Source organism: Typopeltis vanoorti, chromosome 18 (genome assembly GCF_054136105.1).
Source record: "Typopeltis vanoorti isolate ZY-2024b chromosome 18, IOZ_Tvanoo_1.0, whole genome shotgun sequence".
NCBI lineage: Eukaryota > Metazoa > Arthropoda > Arachnida > Uropygi > Thelyphonidae > Typopeltis > Typopeltis vanoorti.
In genome coordinates, this window is record NC_143566.1 from 2,815,571 (window position 1) to 2,839,474 (window position 23,904).

The 23,904-nt window shown below is 34.7% G+C and overlaps 1 protein-coding gene across 1 annotated transcript in view; it reads left to right on the forward strand.

The window, feature by feature from the left end:
• The window catches only part of ACC (acetyl-CoA carboxylase), a 1,393,224-nt gene that overhangs the window by 514,832 nt on the left and 854,488 nt on the right, over positions 1 to 23,904 (forward strand). Inside the window, exon 23 of the mRNA XM_090408519.1 lies at positions 10,827 to 11,016. Coding sequence (XP_090264645.1) covers positions 10,827 to 11,016 — 190 coding nt within the window. The remainder of the gene's footprint in view (positions 1 to 10,826; positions 11,017 to 23,904) is intronic.

Sequence of the window (23,904 nt, forward strand, 5' to 3'; positions counted from 1 at the left end):
ATATAATATGTGTAATTTATCTGAGAAATAATAAAATGTTAAAAAAAAAAATGATTATTATGACAGTCCCAGTATGATTACTAGAATCAGTATACTTATTCGTATATGAATACGTTGAAAATCGGAAAGAAAGAAAGAAATATAAACCCTCCTCCCTACATTACATCACACCTCCAGGGAGTCCAAAGACTCATCGAGGGAGGACATATACTCTACAGCTCTTCGTTTCACTACTCCATCAACCTTCATCATCTAACACCAATGCCATCTACTAGATTTGAACCACCAAATCCTTTTTTTCATGCGGTCAAGCACCATAGAATGCAAGCGCCACTTCTACTGAGCTACACAGGCTCTTAATTTGCATTCATCAATTCCTCCTTCAGGTCACACTTTGCACACACCCTCCTTCCATCTGCCCTAAACATCCACAAATTATTTATGTAATCGAAAGAATACATATAACACACCTCACACTTAACGAAACGACTGAAGTCTAAGTTAAAGTCATGGAATGACAATGGAGTTCTTTGGCTAGATCCTCGTCATCAGTAATGAGACAGACAATGAGCTTTTGCTCCCTACATTGAAATGATACTTAATTTTTGAGGCCTGTAATGGTTGGATTTTGAAAAATAAGAGTTTTAATTTGCCAGATTCTTTAATCAACTCTAGATCTAAAAATAATGAACCATTAGACTATAATTTATATCCAAAGTTAATTTGTTAATGTTGGTTGTTGAGGTGGTCAAGAAAATCCAAATACAAAGGTTGTGTGTGGCTCCAAATTAAAATGTCAACAAATCCTTTCAATATTTTAGTTTGGCACATTCTAGGAAATTTTTTTTTTCTTCAAATGTTTAATGTAATTATTCAGCTAAATAGGTAAAAGAGGAATGTTCATAGCTAACCGTGAGTTTTGTGTGTGTGTGTGTATATATATATATATATATATATATATGTGTGTGTGTGTGTGTGTGTGAGCCTGTGTAGCTCAGTGGATGTGGCGTTTGCACACCACGCCACTTGGCCGCACGAAAGAAGATTTGGTTTCAAGTCTAGTCGGCGACTAGAGGAAATTTTTCTAAGCCTTTTTTTGACTGGTTCCCGAGTTAGTCGATCTCTGGCACGGGCAAGCGGGTTTTACCTCCCGGAAACTCGGTTTTTTCGTCCTGTAAACTCAAGAAAATCGACCGTAGAACCCAAATTTTAACAAATATTTTTCTTTAGGGGTTACGAGATGACGTCTCCAGACACCTGGATTAATGTAATCTAAAGTTATGTTTTTTCGGGTAAAATGAAATGTAAATTTTAAGTTTTTTTTTTTTCAAACAGGTGTAAGGAGATTATGTTTTACAGACCTTTTAGCCACAACCTCTGGGTTATACAGCTAAACAGGTTGACTGAGGCCTCTTTTTACCTCCTACTATCCTACTCTACCTTTCTTTAACTTCCCCTATTACTACCTGCTGACCCTCAGCAATCTTTATACTCCAAAGGCTGATGATGAAAGACATGAACTCCCATTCTACCTCAATAAAGGTTGAAACCGGTCTGGGTAGTGGCCCCTTGCCTTTAATACAAAACATCATGCATCCCCTTCTTGGAGATGTGTTTTGGCATTAAGGGTAAATATTAAGATTAGTGATCAGAGCTTATGCCACCTTTACCATGAGTTGCCTTGGTCTTGCACTACCTGTAGGATCAGCTAGACTTGCATCACTTGCAGGTGCAAACTTGACTTGTTTGTCTGTTTGCTTACTTGGGAAATGGAGTAAAACCAGGTTTAAAATTGCTTGGTATTTTTAACATTTATTATACCCAAGGTAAAATACTTTCTACATATATATATACACACACACACACACACACCTAAACCTCTTTTTATGCGAATTTGGAGTTATGCAAATTGGAATATCAAAAATCACTTTTTTTTAAGCGATTTTTATTCACTTTTATGCGACCGACCTAAAGTCTAAGTTAGGAAAAAATCCGTAATTTAAGAAAATTCAGAGAATTGCATTGTCGTTTCAATTAAGAAAATTCTAAATTATAGAAATTCTGAGAATTTTGTAGAATTGCATTTTCATTTCAATTAAGAAAATTCTAAATTATAGAAATTCTGAGAATTTTGTAGAATTGCATTCTCATTTCAATTAAGAAAATTCTAAATTCTTACGAATTTCATTTATTGGGAATTTCCCGAATTACATAACTGACTGCGCATAAAAAAGCAGTTCTTAACAGTTTGAATTTGGTGTCACAGTTACCGCATTTTTTGCATTTGTATTTTATAAGTGAAATCAAAATAAAAATCGCGTTATAAAATTAATAATTTTGCCAAGAAATAATAAATTGTAAGCTACATGTAATTTTCAAACTTTCATTTCATTAACCGAAGATTTTAATCCAGCCCTCACATGATGTTGCCAATAACCAAAAAAAAAAAAAAAAAAAGGAAAGCCATTTCCTTGGATATAAAAATTCAAATTTTAGATCGTCTTCAAACTGGGGAAGGTGTGGCAGCTGTGAGTAAGTATTTTGGAGTCCGTGAATCAACTGTCAGATGTATAAAGAAAATGAAGAGGCTATTAGAAAAGCGGTATGTTCTGGTACAAAATCGAGTGCGAAATTTTCATCATACACAAGAGATGTTGTTCTAGAAAAGACCGAAAAAATTTAGTGATGTGGAGAGATGTACAAAAAAGAATGCCAGTTGGACGGAAATTCCATCAAGCAATCATCATTGAGATTTCATGAACAGATTAAAAAACTGCAGCCAGATACTCCTACTTTTACTGTTGATATAATTAAAGGTCTTAAACTGGCCAGTAATTTAGGCAATTATTTTGCCCGACATGATCAAATGAAGAATGTGCTGGGAAGTTTTCATGTGAGCTTAAGTTGTTAATGTCTTCATATAGAGAATTATATCGCGACTTATCTAAGGCATCAACACAGCGATTAATAACTGAGTTCATGCCTAAAACTACTGAAACAACCAGTGGTACTTTTGTTCAAGACATGACAAGAAGAATTCCACAAGTTGAGGCAGAAGTCGCTGACGATAATACCATATCTAGTAGTTCCAGTGATATTACAGTCTCATGAAAACGAAAGCTTTTGCGTTTATGTCAGAAACTGATAGCGAATAACGTAATTTTTTTATAGAATCCTTAGCAAACAACTGAAATGAATATGTTAAAGAGCCAAGAGGCTATTTTTCCTGCAGCATAAAATAAGTTAAGGGAATAATAAAGAGGGGATAATTTACGCCACCGGAAAAATAACCTCGTGACTCTTTATCGTAGTAATAATAATATATGGGTACACCGCTCTGGAAATTTGTTAGTGGGGGTATATGTAAGCTCAGTTCACTTTAAACCTTGGTATTCCAGGTCTGCCTACTCACTGATGAGACCTCAATAAAGGTTGAAACCGGTCTGGGTGGTGACCTCTCCTCATAATGTAAAACAGTAATACATCTCCTAGGAGCTGCGTTTTACATTATGAGAAAATATTAAGGATAGTGATGGATCTTGCCCCACCTTTGCAACGAGTTGCCCTAGTGTTGTACTACCTAGGTGATCACTTACGCCTGGACTCGCCGATAGTTCTTCAGAATGAAACTCTTAGATTTCGATCTCCGAGTTTCATATCCCACTTTAAAATAAAACAATGAGGGATTTAATATCCCCCTCAACTGAAATGAATATGTTTTTTTTTTTAAAGTTATTAAAATTCATTATGTGTATGTGTATTCTCCATGAAATGTAAATAAAAATCTTACGATCCTAACGAATTTAATGTTTGTTTTTTTTTCATTATTTTGCTTATATTTCAGGTTTGGAACCAATCTTCACTTTTTCTATGGAGTCAGTAGTTCTTTTTACGCAAATTCTATTTACGCGTAATTTTTAGGAACATATCGTGTAAAAAGAGGTTTAGGTGCATCTATATATATATATATATATATATATATATATATATAATTATTGTGCTCACAAAGTACTCAGATCATATACAGTGTTTGAGTAGAGTAATGATTTTATCGGAAAGTGTATGTCATAATACTATGAGAAACTCATCGGTTGGGACATTGGTAAACAGACTGACTATATTGAATGTGAAATGTCGTGTTCATCATTAACAATATTGCTGATATAGGCAGTGTTTAGAGGTTTTAACAAAAAATGCCATTAGTCCTAACAGTCTTTTAGTGGTTTAGCTAAATGTTTAGCAAGAAGATAAGTAGGAGCTTTATATGCTTTCAAATAACTATTTAGTGGAAATGCTTTCTTCATGAATTTTAAGGATGCCGTACAAGCATTGAGGAAGACAGTGTAGAGTTCTGGTGCTAGCTGAACTTGTAGGAGGTTTTTAGGTTACTGATGCAATCAGTAACCTCTAGCAGGATCATGATCTAGTACAGAGCATGTGTGTTACAGAGTTGTCTGATTTCCGATTGTTGTCATACTCTCATGCATTGAGAATGACTATGGCATTTCTTTTATTTACTGGTAGAATTACTATTAAAGAAGAAACTCTCATGCGATTAAAAGATGGACATCTACTCTACCACTGTGAATGTGACAGAAATTCAACTGGTGGTGTAGGATTCCTAATAAATAAAACAATTAAGGAAAATGTTCTGTTTGTTAATAAAATAACATCAAGAATAGCTGAACTAAGTCTCTTCATAAATAAAAGATACCAACTGAAAATTATACAAATGTACTCCCCAACTATGGACCATCCAGATGAAGAGATAGAAGATTTCTATGAAACATTAGAATCCACATTCAGTAATTGTAAAGAATTCTATAATTATAATGGGTGACTTTAATGCCAAGATTGGAAGCAGAGATGACCATCTGAATTCCATCTGTAAATTTGGATTTGGACAGAGGAATGAAAGAGGAGAAAGACTTAATGAATTTGCAGAAGAAAATAACCTCTTTATTATGAACAGCTTTTTCAAGAAGAAAATCAACTGAAAATGGACTTGGCGAAGCCTAAATGGACAAACATATAATGAAATAGACTTCATCCTCTCCAACAGAAGATATATAATAAATAATACCGAAGTGCTTAATAGATTTAATACAGGAAGTGACCACAGACTAGTAAGGGCAAAAGTATGGATCAACAAAAAATGGGAACAGAATAAGCTTATAAGAAAAAAGTCCAGTTTAATGAAACTACAAAACCTCTACCAGAATAAAAACTGCTATAGAGATTCACTCAAAAATGAACTAAAAAAGTTATTACAGTTGCTACCATCATTGATGCTAATGAAATCTTAACAAAATCTATCTTGAATTGTATGCTGGAAATAAGAGCTGTAAAAAGGCACCAAAGAGAGGAAAAACTAAGCAGGAAACCTTAGATCTGATGAAGAAAAGAAGAAATATGAAAAGAGATTTGCATGACGCCAATAAAATAGAATATGCGGAAATTTGTAAAACTATACGTAAAAGGATTATTATTATTATTTGTGACACATCCAAGGAGTCCGAAGACTCATCGCGGGAGAACACCTGCTATACAACTATCTCCACCACTACACCGAACCTCTACTATCAATCAATGCCATCTGCCACCCACCACCACAACTAGTATTTTTTGTCTGTAAATTGCATGTGTTCTGAAGGGCCAATTTGTCTATACTTGTAGGAAGATGAAACATGAAATTAGATCGTATAATACTAGGAAAATTAAAGAAACAATAGTAATATGAAGGTCCTAAGATGAACATTATCAGTTGGAACAAAGGAAATAGCTGCTGTAAGAGGAAAAAATGGTGAACTGATAAAAAATAGAGATGCAATAATCAAAAGAATTCAGGAATTTTATACTGAACTCTATGAAGACAAAGACCGGGACATCCAAGAATCATCTATAGATAACTCGAGCGAGGAAGAACATGATGCCCCTGAGATCTTACAAGGTGAAGTGGAAATGGCACTGCAGGAAATGAAGAATGGAAAGGTCCCAGGAGAAGATGGAATTATGGTAGACTTCTTAAAACTGGGAGGAAGCCCTGTCATCAAACAGTTGAGTAAACTCTTCAATAAATGCCTAAAACAGAGAAAAATTCCAAAAAATTGGAACAATTCACTTCTAATATTAATTTTTAAAAAGGGCAATAAGGAAGAAATTAAAAACTACAACCTATAAGCCTACTCCCCACCATATATAAAGTTTTCACAAAAATTATAAATAATAGAATAAAATCTAAACTAGAGGGAATGCAATCCTGTGAACAAGCTGGATTTAGAAAGAATTAGAATACTTTGGACCATATTCACACATAATTGGATTAAAAATAAATAGAGAAAAAATAAAAATAATGATGAATAAATACATAAACCATAGAACTGTCAAAGTTGAAAACTATGAAATAGAACAAGTTACTTCATATGTATATATGGGCCAATTGTTATCCTTTGAGGATTGCCAAAGAAAAAGAGATTGAACGAAGAATTCACCTTGGATGGCTTATGGGAATATGAGAGACATATTCAGAAGTGACATCACTATGAGTCTAAAATTGAAAGCTTTCAACTAGTGCATACTTTCTGTCCTAACATATGGAGGAGAAACACGGACTTTAACAGAAGCCCTAAACAAAAAGCCGAGAACAACACAACATCTCATGGAGAGAAGTATGCTAAAAATAACATTAAGAGATTACCTTGATTACCGTGATGGACCTGTGATTTCAGTCAGGATTTCTCCATGACTGCAGGTCATAAAGAGTCCAGCTATTCCTGTCTTGGGCCTTTCTTCTCCATTTTTTTCCAACTTTCTTAATCATTGGGTCTACCCACCTTAAGGCTGGTCTTCCAGGTTTCCTTTTGGTATCTCTCTGATACCAGTTTGTAACTCTGACTGTCCATCTGTTGTCTCTCATTCTGGCGAGATGTCCTGCCCATCTTTTGCTGTTATTATATCCATGAGTTCAGACTTCTTCCTGATTTCTGTGTGTCTTATGTGGTCTATTTTGTTTATATTGCACATTCTTTTTTTTTTCTTCTATTGCACGTTGAGTTGTTATAAGCTTTGTTGTTCTTTTAAAATTGTGTTCCATGTTTCACTGCCATAAGTTAATGCTGGTAAGATGTGACTATTGAAAAGATGGGCTCTTATTTCTATATCTATCTATGTTTTGGTTGGTAATTGTTGATTTTATTTTGTTGAAGGCTATCCATGCAGCTCTTTTTCTCCTTGCTATTTCATTTGTTATATCATTATTCGTTTTTATGGACTGGCCGAGGTAGATGCATTCTTCAACTTTTTTAATGGTGTGAGATTCTAGAGTGATTGTATGATCTTTTCAGTATTTGGGTTTCATCCATCTTGTTTTGTCTGGTGTATTTCCAATCCAATTTTTTGGAAGTTTTGTCTTATGTTATTCAGCATTGATTCTAACAGTTTGGGTGAGTGAGATATTAATACTACATCATCGGCAAATAATAGGATATTTAACATTTCACCATCATTGTTTATTCTATCTTTCATGTCAATTTTTTCGAATGATGAGAAGTGAAGAGATTAGGTGATAACACATCACCCTGACGTACTCCTCTACTTAAGTTAATTTTAATCGGGTTATTGAAATTTTTCATATGTTGTGCCTTCTTTGTAAAAATCTTTTATGAGTTGCACATATGCTTTTTCTACGCCTTGTTCTATTAAAGCTTGGAATACTGTGTTATGCTCAACAGTGTCAAATGCCTTTTTAAAATCTATAATAAGAAAGACAAAGTGGAATCTGGTATTCTCTGCATCTTTCTGTTAACTGAGTAATAGTTTGAATGTGATCTATTGTTGAAAAGCCTTTTTTGAAACCAGCCTGTTCTTTGCAGCTATTTTTGATGGAGGTTTGTATTCGGTTTAGGATGACTCTGGCGAATATTTTATATGTGTGTGCTATTCAACAGATGGGTCTGTAGTTACCTTTTTTTTTGTGCAGAATTATGGTCTTTGATGTTTTCCATTTAGTAGGTACTTTCTTTAATTGTATATATTGAGTAAACCTTTCTGCTAGAGCTTTAAAGAGTATTTGTCCACCCATTTTTAATTCATCAGATTTTATACCATCAATTCCTGGTGATTGGTCATTTTTCATATGGTGGATGGCCATTTTTACTTCTTCAGTTAGGACAAATGGTATTTCCAAATTTTCGTCTGGTACTGGAACTGTGATTACTTGTTTAGATGAGTAAAGGTTCTCATAAAATGATTTTACTATTTTTTCCATTTCACCTTTGTTTTTGTGTCTGTTTCCTTGATTGTCTATGAAGGCTGACAGTAGTGGTGCTTTAGATTTATTTATTTTTCTACTTGTTTTTAGGCTACTGCAGAGCCTAGCTACTTCTGCCAATTTTGCTGTTCTATATATGTTATAGTCGTCTTTGATATTCTTCCTCAGTTGTTTACAAATAATTTTATATTCTAGACTGTCTTTTCCTGTATCTTTCAGTATGCTTCTTTTTTTCAATAGTTCTATCGTTCTTGCTGATAGGCGTTTCCTGTTCTTAGGAGGAAGTTCATATGAGGGTCTTTCTTTGTCGTTCATTAATTGATTGTTAAAGTTTGTAAATCTTCGACGATGTCATTTTTCAATTTCCAGTCGGTTTCTTCTGCATTTTTTCTAAATTCTTCTGGGTTTATCTGTTTTGAGCGTTTTTTATGGTTGAACTGGGCTCGCATGCATTCTTCATTTTTTTTCATGTATTTTGAGGGTGACTCTTATTGGATGGTGGTCTGAATGAATGTCACAGTAGGTTTTCCCAATGACTTCTACATTTTTTATTATTCTTTTGCAATCTGTTAGGATGAAATCAATTTCATTTCTTGTCTCTCCATTTGGGAATTGCCAAGTCCATCTTTTTCCAGTTCTCTTTTTAAAGAAACTATTCATAATGTACAGCCTTTCTGCTTCTACAAATTCTGCCAGGAGTTCACCTAGTTGATTTCTTTCCCCTTTCTCCTACAGTCCAATGTATTTTTCTTCAATAAATCCTGTACCAATCTTTGCGTTGAAATCTCTATACACTATTGTGTATGTTGTTTTTTTCTGTAATGTTTCTCGTAGGTGTTCATAGAAATTTTCTATTTCTTCTTTGTCAGCTGTTGAGGTGGGTGCGTAGGCTACTATTATTTTTATTGTTACACATTCTCCGATTTTTAATTTTAGTGTTCCTAGTCGTTCAGAATGGATTGTGCAAGGAATAATATTTTTAGTTAGCTTTTCATTTATAATGAAGCCAATTCCTCCAGCCCTTGTAGCATTATCTGAAGCTCCCAGGAAAATTTGGTTGCCATTGTTCCATTTTGCTGTTAATTCAGAGCTTTTTCAGGTTTCACAAATAGCAAGGACATCAAACTTTACATTTTGCAGTTCTTGAAGCAGGAAATCAATATGGGAGTCGGAAGACAGAGTTCAAGTGTTGAAGGAACCAATAAATAGGATCGGATTTCCAGATGGTGGTCTACCCTCATCTGTGAGATTCTTAGCACTCCCTGCTCTTGCAGATTTCTCACCACCACCTTGGTGGGATTGCAAAGATCCGCACAGGACTGGGGGCCTTAAGGGGGGCCCTAACATTAAGAGATAGAAAGACAAATACCTGGATAAGATCTCAAACAGGTGTCATGGATATTGTAAAATACATTAAACAGGTTAAGTGGAAATGGGCTGGCCATATTGCCAGATTCAGTGACAGGAGATGGACTAGAAAAACAACAGAGTGGAGACCAATGGATGGGGAAAGACAAAGAGGAAGACCAAGAAGAAGGTGGAGGGATGAACTGGAACAAATTGCAGGAGTGAGGTCGATGGAAAAGGCAGAAAACAGAGTGGTCAGGAAAATCACGGGGGGGGGGGGGACTTCGTCCAGCAGTGGACAGAACCAAAAGGTTGAAGAAGAGGATTACTACTTCCATATTGTTCTTGAAACTTTTTAAAAGAGCTCTTTCTATAAGTGTAAGATTATCCATTGGTGGTTTAACATCATTTATTGAAAGTGCTGATTTAAAGTCCTTATAATGCTTCCTCATGGTCTAATGGGATTCATACCTAGTCTTTTAAGATAATAAGTACATGTTATATTGTCACTCTGATAAATCAGTAAATAAAAATGCACTGTGTGCTGCATTTCAGAGGTACATTAATACTCATGGTATTAATGTTAGTATTAGTGCATGGATGAGCTTAAAGGTTGAATAATCTGGAAACAACATTCTAGAGTTGATTATATAAAGAAACCTGTGGAGAATTCATGAATAATAAACACATGTAAAACCAAAACCTATTACTGTGGTTTTGCATGTGTTTATTTAGTCAACATTCTAGAGACAACACAAATAAACTTTTCAAGACATTTCAGGCTTCCAAAAAAAAAAAAAACAGAGTGGTGGTGGTTATTGTTTTAGACTAGAGAATGAAACCTGCATACTACCCTGTGGCAGGCAATTAAAAACATCTGGCCAAAGTAGGATTTGAATTTAGTTGGAGTAGGTATGCTATCCAGTTGGCCAACCAGGCCAAATTTAGAAGCTTTCAAATCTAATATACTTTTTTGTTCTCTATAATGGTATTAAAATAGCATTAAAATATGAAAATAGACATTAATGAAAATTGCATGTGTGTGGTTTAGTGATTTCCTTATGTTATGATAGCTGTATTATATTTTTTTAATTTATATTATATTATATAATATATATACTGTATTATATTTATTTTGATAGTTATATTTATTATGAAAGTTTATTATATTTTTATATCATTAAAATGTATTCTGTTACCTTTCCTTTAGATTGCAAGTGCAATTGACAGCTATGCAGCAACTCTCCAGAAGCGTTCAGATAGAGATGTTTTCTTTATGACAACACAGGGAATTGTCCAGCTAGTTCAGAGATATCGCAATGGTATTAGAGGACGAATGAAAGCAGTTGTACAGGATCTTCTGAAACAGTATTTATGTGTAGAAACAGAATTTCAGCATGGTAATGAACATGAATTTTTCAGAATGTTTTATATAATTTTTTTATACATGTTTATATTGGATCATAGTTTTGAACTTTGTCTCATCTTCACTGTAGAATATTTCAAAAAGGGGTGGAGAAAGGTAAAATTCAATAATAATGCATAAAACCTTTAATTGTACAATTTCAGCCTTCAGCATGTATCTTGAGTTCTCAACAGACATTGAATTTCATTATAGGAGGAAGTCAAGATTATTTTCTTATTTGTAGAATTATTTTAGTTATCATGGCTATCTGATGAACTGACTATATGTATAAATTATGTAAAGAAAAATAAACGAAAATGGTTTTTGCTATGAGTCATCTGGTACAGCTTCTGCTGGAAATATGCGCAATGTGTGATGAGTACACGATATCATCGGAAGTCAGAGGTTCTGTAAATGAGCAAGAGTGTGGATTAAGTAACACTGAAGTCTTCAGTAAGACCAAAATGATTGTAAGTGTAGATGAGTGTAGCATCAGAGATGAGAATGTGAGAACAGGAATGCAGGTGAACAGGGAAAGGTGAGAGATAGGGAAGACAGATAAGGAGAGTGAATTCTGAAAGCAGTAATGAATGAGGATGGTCAACGTAGGAATAGGTGGCCTGGAATGCTTGGGAAGTAGTGGAATCATGGGAGATATATGGGACAAAGGGTAAAGGTTAGCAGCCGGAAGTAGAGTGAGAAGTCACAGATGAGGGATGGCATTGGTAGGACTGATTACAGACAAAGAAATGAATTTTTATGCTTATTTATGCCATTAGTATCAGAAATATCATCATCATCAGTGGCTCTTAACAGGCACTTAATCACCCATGGCCTTCCAAGAATCCTTGGACTTCCCAACCATAATACAAGGATAAGGCAGTTATTACCTATATGCCTCTAAGCATTCTTGTCTATAAATTGCATGTGTTCTACTGGCTGGTTTGTTTTGAGGGACAAAAAACCTAGTTTCAAGGAGAAAAGCCTCTCTACCTCTTTATGAGATCAGCTAACTCACATTTCATTGAAAGAGACCAGATAAAGGTTAATCACATTGCTCATGAGAATTGAACCAAGGTCTTTCCATGTTGTTTAATTTTGACAGTATATATCAGAACACAGAATTATAAGTAAATAATTATTTATTGATTTGTTGCTGATATTTTGCTGGTGTCATAACTAGCATCTTCAGAGCATAAAAAACAGTTTGTCATAGTATGCGAGACTACAACAACAACATGGTGTAACAAAGGGACTAGTTTACAAAAAATTGTAGCAACAACACAAAGACTAAAGTCCTAATTAGGCCTAATTAATCAGACTAAAGTCCTGATATATACCATCATAATTAAACAACATGTACGATGAACACATGTCTTTCTACATGTTCCAGGTCTTTCCGACTAAAGGGCTTCGTCTATACTGGCTGAGCTACAGAGGCTCAGTGTCAGAAATAAGGAAGATGAAATTATTGCACTGAATTTATACACCCACAGATAGAATAAGTGAAAGGTGAGTTGATGAGAAAGATATCATGACCAGAATAGAAATGGGCGAGTATTATGTCTTTTGTGAGAATGGGAAGGGTAATAAGAGGAAGGGGGAGAAATGTTGCTTCTGATGATGTTTGTTCTGGGAATTATGTCTGCACAAGGTTGAAACAGAAGAGGAGTGTAGTGGCATTGGTTTTGAAGTGGTATGGTGTGAGTTGATTAATAGGATGAGATATTTAGTTGGGTGTTGCATAGGCCAGAAAATGTTGAGGATGGAGACAAAGACATGTATAAGCAATGTGGTTTAGAAAGCAAGATATGGGTGATCATTATGAGTGATTTTAATTATGGCAGTGTTGATTAGAATAAAGACTAGAAAAGAAGAATAGAAAAAAATAATAGAAAAAATTGAGTTTTTAAGATACAGCTATTGTAGGCAGTTGTTGGAACTAGAGCTGATCATATCATCAGAGGATGTGCTTGTGAATAGAGTTTCTACTCTCTCCCCAGTTAGTCATGGATCATTGATCAGATCATTTCCTGGAGCCGACATTGGCAGTGACCACAATATGGTCATCACAACTGTGAATATGAAAATGAGGGAAATATTACCCACAAAATCAACTCATAAAAGATATAATATAAAAAAATTAAAATATCCCCAAATAAATACACTATGTAAATACAAATTAAAACTAATTTTTGACACAAGCTTCAAAAAATATAATAATATTGAATCTAAAACCAAATACTTCTCACAAAAGATAACTGAGACAGCTGAAGAAATTCTTGGATACAAAAGGAAAGTCAATAAACCGTGGATAACCAAAAATATTTTGGACCTATGCGACAAAAGAAGAAATTTGAAATCTCATATTAATAGTGATGATAATAGAGAACAGTATAAAAATATTACTAAGATTATTAAAAAAGCAGTCAAACATGCTAGACACTTATTGATACTAGATGAATGCAAAAATATAGAAGAGGACTTAAATAAAAATAATCCTGAAAGTGCTTTTCAAATTATCAATAAGTTAACCAAACCTTTTACTGCAATTAATTGGAGCATAGAAGATGAAGATGGAACTCCTATCATGGATAACCAGAAAATAGTTGAATAGATGGAAATGTTACACAACTAAGTTTTTTCAAAAGGACCCTCAACTGACTGACGATATTTTGGATGTATAATAAATTTAGTTTAATCCTTTATCCAAAGTGTGAGCAAACAAAGTTTGCGCCTGAAAGCATCTTCAGGACTGGGGTAAGGTGGTACAACACCAGGGAAACTCGTTGCAAAGGTGGAGCAAGCTACCAACACTCCTCTCTCAGTATCCCCTATAATGCAAAACACATCTCCTTGCGGATATATCTAATGTTATGCATTACGGGAAGGGCTACTACCCAGACTAGTTTCGACCTTTATTGCGGTCTCTTCAGTGGGAGCCAGACCCAAGCTGAGATACCAGGCAGAAGCATTCGCAGGTCATCTCTACCTATAGGAGTTGCCAAATGGTGTGCCACCCTTTTTTAATAAATTACTCTGGATTTTGAGAAAGATGTTCAAAGTTTATTTTTCACTTGGTTAGAGTATAATAAATTTAGTTTAATCCTTTATCCAAGTGTGAGCAAACAAAGTTTGCGCCTGAAAGCATCTTCAGGACTGGGGTAAGGTGGTACAACACCAGGAGACCGCAATAAAGGTCAAAACTAGTCTGGGTAGTGGCCCTTCCCATAATGCATAACATTAGACATATCCGCAAGGAGATGTGTTTTGCATTATAGGAGATACTGAGACAGGAGTATTGGTAGCTTGCTCCACCTTTGCAACGAGTTGCCCTGGAGTTGTACCACCTTACCCCAGTCCTGAAGATGCTTTCAGGCGCAAACTTTGTTTACTCACACTTGGATAAAGGATTAAACTAAATTTATTATACTCTAACCAAGTGAAAAATAAACTTTCAAGATATTTTGGATGGAATTTTGCCAGGTGGTTTGGAGGAAGGAGATTACCTGATATTAAAAGAAGTCATTGCAGCAGTTAGCTCCTCAAAAATAGGAAAATCACCAGGAATTGATGGTGTTAGAATGGAACTGATACGCAAAGGAGGTGACATCATCATAGACACCTTACTAAATTTATTCCTGGATGTATGGAACACAGAGATTTGGCCTTCTGATTGGCAGACTTCCGTCCTTGTACCTATTCCTAAAAAGGGAAACAGCAATAAATGTACCAACTATAGAACAATAAGGCTTATTAGTCATCCAAGCCAAATCCTGTTAAAAATATTATTGTCAAGAATCGAAAAGAAAATAGAAAGCAGACTATCAGATGAACAAGCAGGTTTCCAAAAGTCCAGAAATACAATCAACCATATTTTTACAATACACATATTATGGACTGGTTATTACTAACACCATGTTCCAACATAAAAATGTGCACAAATTCACATGGAGAGAAGAGAGAAGGAATAAGAAAAGTCTCATTGACTACGTTATTGTTGATAGTGATGTTTTCTCTCTGGTGCAGGACACCAGAGTGTAGAGAGGATTTGAAATTGGAAGTGATCACTATTTAGTCTTGAGCAGGATAAAGTTGAATTTCATATTGAAAAGAATAACATGTAAGAAAGTTTTAAAATGAATAAAAGTTGAGCAGCTCTCAGATGTGAACTGTAGACTAAAATACACAAAGATTATTCAAGAAAAAATGAAAGTGTTTGAGAACAGGAATCAAATCTTGGAAATTCAGTGGCAAGCCTTGAAGAAAACCTTGATTGATTCAGCTAGAGGGGCATGTGGTGAAGTTGTCTGCAAGGATAGAAAAATTAGAACTCCATGGTGGACACAGGAAGTTAAAGAGGCAGTGAAGGAAAAGAAGAAAGCATATCAAAAGTTCCTGGCAAATAAGTCAGCTTGTGCTCTTAGAGAATACAGAGACAAATGTAAGAAAGCTAAACAGTGTGCAAAACTAGCTAAACAAAAGTCATGGAAGGACTTTGGCAAGAATATAGAAAATAAATATCAAGAAGGTGGCAAAATATTCTGGAGGTTGTTGAAGAAGCTTAGGAATGGAGGAAAGAGTGCTATAAAAGGAGTTAGAGATGATAGGTGACATGAAAACGGAAGAAAAAGATATCCTTGAAGTATGGAGTAATTACTTTGAAAAACTGCTAAATGAAACAAGCAGTGATGACAGCACAGTGGTAGAAAACACTGACCAGGCATGCAGTCAGGAATACATATCCATACTTGAAGTAGAAAAAGCCATCAAAGGCTTAAAATGTGGAAAGGCAGCAGGAGTAGATGATATTCTACCAGAAATGCTGAAGTATGGTGGTATAAAAGTCTTACAGTGGCTGCACTGCATAGTTCAGAAAGCCTGGACAAGGGACAAATTCCCAATGATTGGAGTAGAGCTCCAATATATATAAAAAGGGAAATAAAACTGAATATGAGAATTACAGAGGTATTTCCCTATTGAGTGTTCCTGGCAAGATCTATGCAAATATACTTGAGAAACGGTTGAGAAGAATTCTGGAAGAAAAGCTGGGTGAAGAACAAGCTGGATTCAGGCCAAATAGAGGTTGTCAGGATCAGATCTTCACTTTACAACAAATAGTTGAGATAGCATGGGAATGTAACAAAGATCTGTATTTAAGTTTTGTCGTTTTGGAAAAGGCATATGACAAGGTGCCAAGAGAAAAGCTATTCAAAACGCTACAGTTATATGGTGTCAATGGGGCATTATATCAAGCAATACTTAGTCTTTATTTGAGTTGTAAGTCAGCAGTTAGAATTGAAGGAAGTACAGGAAGATGGTTTAATGTTAAATCTGGGGTGTGACAAGGATGTACATTATCCCCCTCTGTTATTCATTATCTATATGGATCACATTATGACAGAAAGTGGTATTAAACATGATATCAGAATTGGAGATGTTAATGTCAGCTCTTTGCTTTATGCGGACGATGTTATACTTCTAAATAAATCCACTACAAGTTTGCAAGATTCTCTGACTAAATTGAATAACTGTTGAAATAGATATGGTATGAAGTGTTGTTTATTATTTTAACGGTATAATAGAACACAGAAACTAAGTAAATAATTAATTTATTAACTTGATGCTGATATTTCGCTGGTATTATAACCAGCATCTTCAGAGCACAAGAACACTATTTGTCACAATACATGTCACAATGGTATGAAGGTCAGCAATAAAAAGACAAAGACAATGAAAATGGGCAGAATCATTGAAAATGTCAACTATGTTGTGAATGGAGAACCTGGAATAAGACATTTCAGCTATATAGGCACGATTTTTAGTGAAGATGGTAAATTAAATATAGAAATAGACAACAGAATCAGCAAAGCTGGTATGGTGGGAAGTAAATTGAATAAATTCATATGGAATAAGAGAGAAATAAGTCGGAACACTAAATTAGCTGTATACAAGACAGTGTTCAAACCAGTTTTAACTTATGGATCTGAGAGTTTAGTCAGAAGTAAAACACTTGACCAAAGACTAGAGACCGCAGATATGTGAGTCCTGAGAAAGATTATAGGCGTGAACAGATGGCATCAATGGCAATATCATATTAAAAACGAGGATATTAGGAAAGAACTTGACATTGTCATCATCCAGGAATGCATTAGCAGAGCTAATCTCAGGTGGTATGGTCAGTTAAACAGAATGGGTGAAGAAAGATTAGCAAAACAAGTGTTCTCTGTCAGGTTGGCAGCAAAACGATCCAGAGGAAGACCAAGATATAGGTGGATTGATACGGCGCAAAGTGCCTTAGATGATAGAAATATAAGATCTGGTAATGTTGGAGTCTTGACAAGTAACAGACTGATTTGGAGGAAAATTGTAGATAGGAAGTTAGTAATGATGTAATTTTTTTCATGTAGTACTATCATATCCTGTACACCCCTTGAAGGTTCATGTTAGGAATTTGATGATGATGAGGATTAAAGTTATGATATTTAATTTCTCAATATTTCTCATGAAATGTTTTTATTTATTATAAGGTTGATTATGGTGAGTAAAATAAAAAAAATCATTAATATTGTTTTATTTTTATATTAATTATTAACATTTTTATTCAATCTTAATTTTCCATGCAATTATTGCATCTTACTGAAGAATGCTCATTGCAACAAAAGCTCAGATATTTTTCACATTTTGAAAATTATCTGAGCTTTTCTGAAAATATTCTGAAAAATATTCTGAACTTCTGGATATTCCAAGGAATATCCAGAAGTTCTTGGTTCTAGTTGTGGATCTTCTGGAATAACCAAGTTTTCTCATGACTTTTTCCAGACGTTCCTTGGTACTTGCGAAATATCTAAACATATCTATATCTAAATACTTATTTTGAAATGGCTCTTTAGAAAGTCCTGTCTGCTCATATTAGAACTCCTGGGTAGTCCAAAATTATACAGAAAAATTAAAATGTAATCTAAATAATCTAATGTATTTTTTATTTTTATTTTACTTTTTTTTTATGCTAGAAAGCGATGCTGCACGCATTTGGATTCCATTGTATTCATGTGCCCTATCTGTATGTTATTCCTAGTATTGTTCTTAACTGTACTGACGATGTCCTAAGACACTTATGTCGAAATATTTACGTGTTAAAAACCTATTACTGTGGTTTTACGTGTGTTTATTTAGTCATGAATTCTCCACAGGTTTCTTTATATAATCAAGAACATATGCGTTTATTGCAGATACATTCAAGAAATGGAAGAAGCATCAATGGCCATCTTTTAGTGCATCTGTGTATATCATATACATTTTTTCACATGCATCAACACCCTTTTTGTGAAATTATAAAATTTTATTATTTCAGATTTATTTTTAGGATATTTTTCATCAATTTCAGGGCATTGTGCATGGAAGAAATAAGAATTACAGCTTTTTACTTTGTGGTTCCATATTGCTCACTTCTTACTCAGTCATACTTTCATGAATACTCAATATTTCACCATCTGATTCATCCTCTGAACTTCCTCCTACCAAATCCTCTTCTTCCAAATAGGCTTCTACCTCTTTCTTTCGTAAGTTTTTTACGTGAAGTCATTTTGCATAATGTGGCAAATAATATCATGAATACCCACCAAGACTGCATAAAAAATAGACATAAAATCACAATACTATAAATTAAACAGCTCAAAAATGCTTTGATTTACTTTACCAATAGCAAACTTGGTGTCATCAAATGTAATCATTGTGACTAGAACAAGAAAATATGCATAAAAGTATAAAATCAAAAAAAAAAAAAATCACTCAAAACATTCATGTAAGTAGTCGCACATGGTCAGAAATCAACTCCTTACTCCACAACTGATTGTGCCGATGGCGGCATGCGACGTATTTGTCGTGAGGGCAGTGAGAAACTCAGCTACTCGAAATTGTAGCAAAAATCCATAATTGATTTTGTCAGAAACGAAACTTGAATGACGGCTGCGACTAATTTAAGGGTTAAGAAAATTATACGATGCTGGCCAGAAGAGTTACAAGTATTGTGATGAAAGTTAAGTCTGGATATGGTGGGGGGGGGGGGGAATCAGCTCTGCAAGCCAAAGACAATCCAAAAGAATTCGCTACAAGTAAAATCAAGAATAAATATGGAATAACTCCACTGAATACAGCTGATGATAGCAGATGCAGAACAGGTTTTTCAACTAATGAGTGCCAATTTTGTTGTTAAAAGCTATCAGCTGTTGTATGCAACATGAACTCAGTGCTATCATTACACTGAATAATAATAATAATAAAAAAACCTCTGGTTTACGAGGCAGCAGTACTACATTTATTGCATATAACTGAATAAGAATTTGGCAGTAGAGTCTGATTAGATATCAGTATATTTGCTAAAGGAGTGTTCATTTGAAATGCCTGTCCCTTTGATCTGTTTGTATAATTGAAGTCCCATCACAGGTTAGATTACATATGAGTAGAAAGAATATATGATAATTCCACTTCACAAGAGCGGTACAAAGGCTAATATATATAATTGTAGACTTGTCAGTATTTGTGAAGTGGTGATGAAGATTTTGTAAGAGTTGGTAAGAGCTCACATATGCACAGAAGTGAGTTGACAGAGAACCAGCACTTTGCAATGAATAGCTTAAGTTTACTTAGGGAAAATTATGTTTGAGTATTCATCTCTTTTATTGATTATAAGAAAGCTTGTGACTGTGTGGATCATAACACATAACAGACTGTGGAATGGAAGAGTAACGGGAATACCTGAAAATCTAATTCTCTTAATCTGCAAACTATATGATAGTCAAAAAGCTTCAGTAAAACTGGCAGGGTTGTATATTGTCAGCCTATCTTTTAATATTTATAGTGAATATATTATGAGAATAGCTGGCTTAAGGTGAAGACTTGGCAGAATTAAGATTGGTGACAAAAAATAAAATAAAAAAATAAGAAACTGAGGACGATCTGGAACAGCTCATACTGTTAAGAGGGGAAAAAAAAAAAACAGCCTAATTTAAGCATCACTGAAACATAAGTGGCTTCTAGCAATTTGAATATATTTATGATTGATGGAGATAAAATAGAGATGATTGAAAGTTATGACTTATTGGGATTGTCAAAACAGTGGTATTTCCAGTAGTGATGTATGGATGTGAAAGCTGTATTATTGAAACAGAAAGTGAATTGATTCATTTGAATTATTGGTGTGGAGGAGAACTATTAAGAATCCCATGGACTACAACAATGATAAATAAGGTTTTAGAGAGAGTTAAAGACAGAATGTTTCTTGGAGTGATGATCGCTAAACACAAATTGATATACTTTGGACATAATATGTTAGCAGATGAATCATTAGAAAATATGTTGGGGAAGATTGAAGAAATGAGAAGAAGAAGACTGTATAAAATTGAACTAGCTGAAATAAGAGAGTAAGTGAGATGGAGAACCTTTGTTCACCAAGAGTCAAAAATAATTGCATGACAACAACAGAATAAGAAATGATCAGTGTGACGCTTAAATTAAGAGCAGGATAGCTATGTGTGTGTGTGTGGGGGGGGGGGAGAAGCTGACAAAAATTATAGAAGATGCATCTGATAGCAAGGCCACGATATTTAGAATTGTTAAAGCAATGGTATACCCACTGGTGATGTAGGGATGTTAAAGCTGGAGGAAAGCCAGAAAGTAAATTGATTCATTTGAATCATAGACATGGAAGGGTCTATTAATAATCCCATGGACCACCAGAATGACAAGAAGAATATAAACACAGAATGCTGCTTGGAGGCAGCGATTGCTAAACACAAGTTCATATGCACTGATGATTCATCTGCTTGTATTATACAAGCAGATGAATCATTGGAAAATGCATTTATGTTGTGTTAGATTGAGGGCATGAGAAGAAGAGTAAGATAGCAAAAGAATTGGAGGGACAACATAAAGGAACTCACCAATATGAATTTACATCTATTGAATGAAAAAAGAAGAGACCGAGTAAGATGGAGAAACTTTAATCACAAGATCACCAGGAATTGGAAACAAATGGATGGCACAATTTTTGACAGAATACTGCATGGAAGGCTGTTGCATAAATTGTAGGTAATGAGATTGGATTATATATTATTATCTTGGATAATGGCTGACTGAAAGATATCAAGAAATGGTGTGTGTGTGGGGGGGGGATGAGTACTAAATTTAAGGTTATCTTAGTGTGCCTCAGGGATCAGTTCTTGGTCCATTGTTATTCAGTCTGTAGATTAATGACACTGGGAAGGGGACATGCAATTGTTTGCTGATGATGCAAAGATAGGTAAGGTAATTAGGAATCTGACTGACAATGCAGTATTTGCAGAATGATTTGAGTAGGCTGGAATTGTTTGCATGTAGAAATTGTTATCAGTTCATGTTAGTAAATGCAAAGTATTACACTTTACTGTGGTGATAATATATCCATTGGTGTATTTTATTGGGAGGATTATGCTAGTAGAAACTGATCAGAATAGAGATTTTGGAGTTTTGGTAGATAAGAAGTTGACATTTTTGGATTAAAAAGCAAAGATTGCAAATGCAGCACAATGGGCAGTTTCAGTGATGAAACAAACAGTGACATGTAAGTATAAGAAAGTCATTTTGTCTCTTTACACGTCTTTGATATGACCTTATCTGGATTATTGTGTACAGGTCTATCTCCTGGTTACCAAAATGATTATTATTAGCATCTGATCTCATGGAGTCAGAGACTCATTGTGGGAGGTACATACTTTCACACGCAAAGCATATTCAACCATGCCTTACTGATTCAGTGTGTCTACATTCACAACACACTCAGGCAATGTATTCCACTCACTAACTGCTCTCCATGCAAACAAAATTCTCCTTACTCCTATGCTGACAGCATGCATGTACAGTTTCCAGGGATGACCTCTTTTTCTACCCCCTCTCCCATTCTATATATTTATATTTCTTCCACACAAACTTAATAACAGCCCCTGACCAACTTATATATCTCAGTCATATCCCTCCTCCTGAGGCTTTGCAGTTTACCTTCTTTCAATCTGTTTTCATATTTCCATTCCAAAGTCCACTTACTGCCTTTATCAATCCTCTCTGGAACATTTCTAACATATTCTCATCACCATGAAAATTTGGTGACCAAATCTGTGCACAATAATCCATGCGAGGCCTCATCAAGGCTTTATACAGTGGCATCATGACCTCTTTATTTCTGCACATCAGGGTCCTCTGCATCGTTGCCATTATCCGACATCTTCACAACTTGTGCAGTGTGGTCCCTGAAGTTCAGGTCCTTGTCCACCACCACTCCCAGATCTCTCATCTCCTCTACCTCCTTTAACCTCTCTACCGATGTGGATGAAATAGTGAAACCAACTTGTGCTTCTTATCCATGTTATTCAATAGGTGTTACAGAATCGTATCCAGATTTATCTGGACGTATATATACGTCCTGGCCATTTGGGGGATTAAAGGGGGATTTCCCTACCATGTGTATACTCTGCATATCATCGTTGCTTACCAAATTTCAAAACTTTACACTTTGAAACATTGAACTGATAGTTCCACTTATCTGCCCATTCATGCAATTTATTCAAGTCCTGTAACACCATAATATCTGCTTCACTCTGCATTGCTCTCCTTAATTTTGTTAATTTTGCATCATCTTGCAAACAGCTGCATCTCACCAGTTAACCCCATCCCATTATCATTGATATACATATTGAACAACAGTGGCCTCAAAACAGACCTCTGTGACACACCACTAGTGACTTTCCTACTTTGGGATACTGCACCCTCATATAAAACTTTGTCCTGGAGGATTTTGTCCTTGAGGGTTTGGCAAGAGGTAGGTAACCTCTTCTTGTAAAAAATAAAAATATAAAAGGGCAAATGATTTGTGATAACAAATATATGTCACCAATCAGAACATTAGGGTCTAGCTAGGTAAGAAACAGAATGCAACAAGCAGTTAAAAGAGAAAAAAGATAAATATAGTAGTATTTCTGCTAACTGAAACTAAGAAAAAATTGAAGGGAACTGTAGAAATAATAGTTTATCTAATGATATATAGTGTAGAGTAGAATAAAAGAGCAAGTTGTTGTGTAGCTATAATGATAGACTAGAATTAATAGCTACATTTTTATTAATGAAAGAATAGTATCTGTAAAACTGAAATTTTAAAGAGACTATTAACAATAACAGGAATATATGCTCCAGAAGAAGGAAAAATAGAAGAAAGTGAAATATTTTGCAATAATTTATAAAAGCTGATGAGGCATTATCTTATTAGCTTTTCTAAATAAAAAGATTTAATCATTTGCAGGAGAATTTAATGCTGTAGGAACCCAAAGTATATGGCAGATTGTAAGCAGATATGGAGAATGACATTTAAATTAAAATGGAAATAAATTGAGAGATTTCTTATCGTTTTATGAAATTTTCATTTTTTTAAAATTTTTTTTTTATTCATTTGGGGGTTCTGCCCATTTCTCGACTGCCCCTTAGGACTGGTTGAGCCCTCCTAATGAGGGATTAAGTACTATATCCTATGACTGTAACCTGTTTGTTCATGGGGCTGGTGTACCTGCTTGTGGGGTGAAAAACCCCAGATAAACTGGGGGGAAAACCCTGCTGTCTGCACCCAAGTCAGACTTGCTAACTTGACTATGGCTGAGAAAGATCCTTAATCTATAGAAGAAAAAAAAAGAAAGAAAGCTTACAAGTTACACTTGAAGAAACAAACACCAAAAATTCTCAACACTTACAAAATTATAAGAAATATTGCAAAAAAACATTGTAAGAAAAGCTCACCAACATTATTAGGATAGATTTATTAATAATATTGAAAATAATTTGATTGAGTAACAAATATTGCATA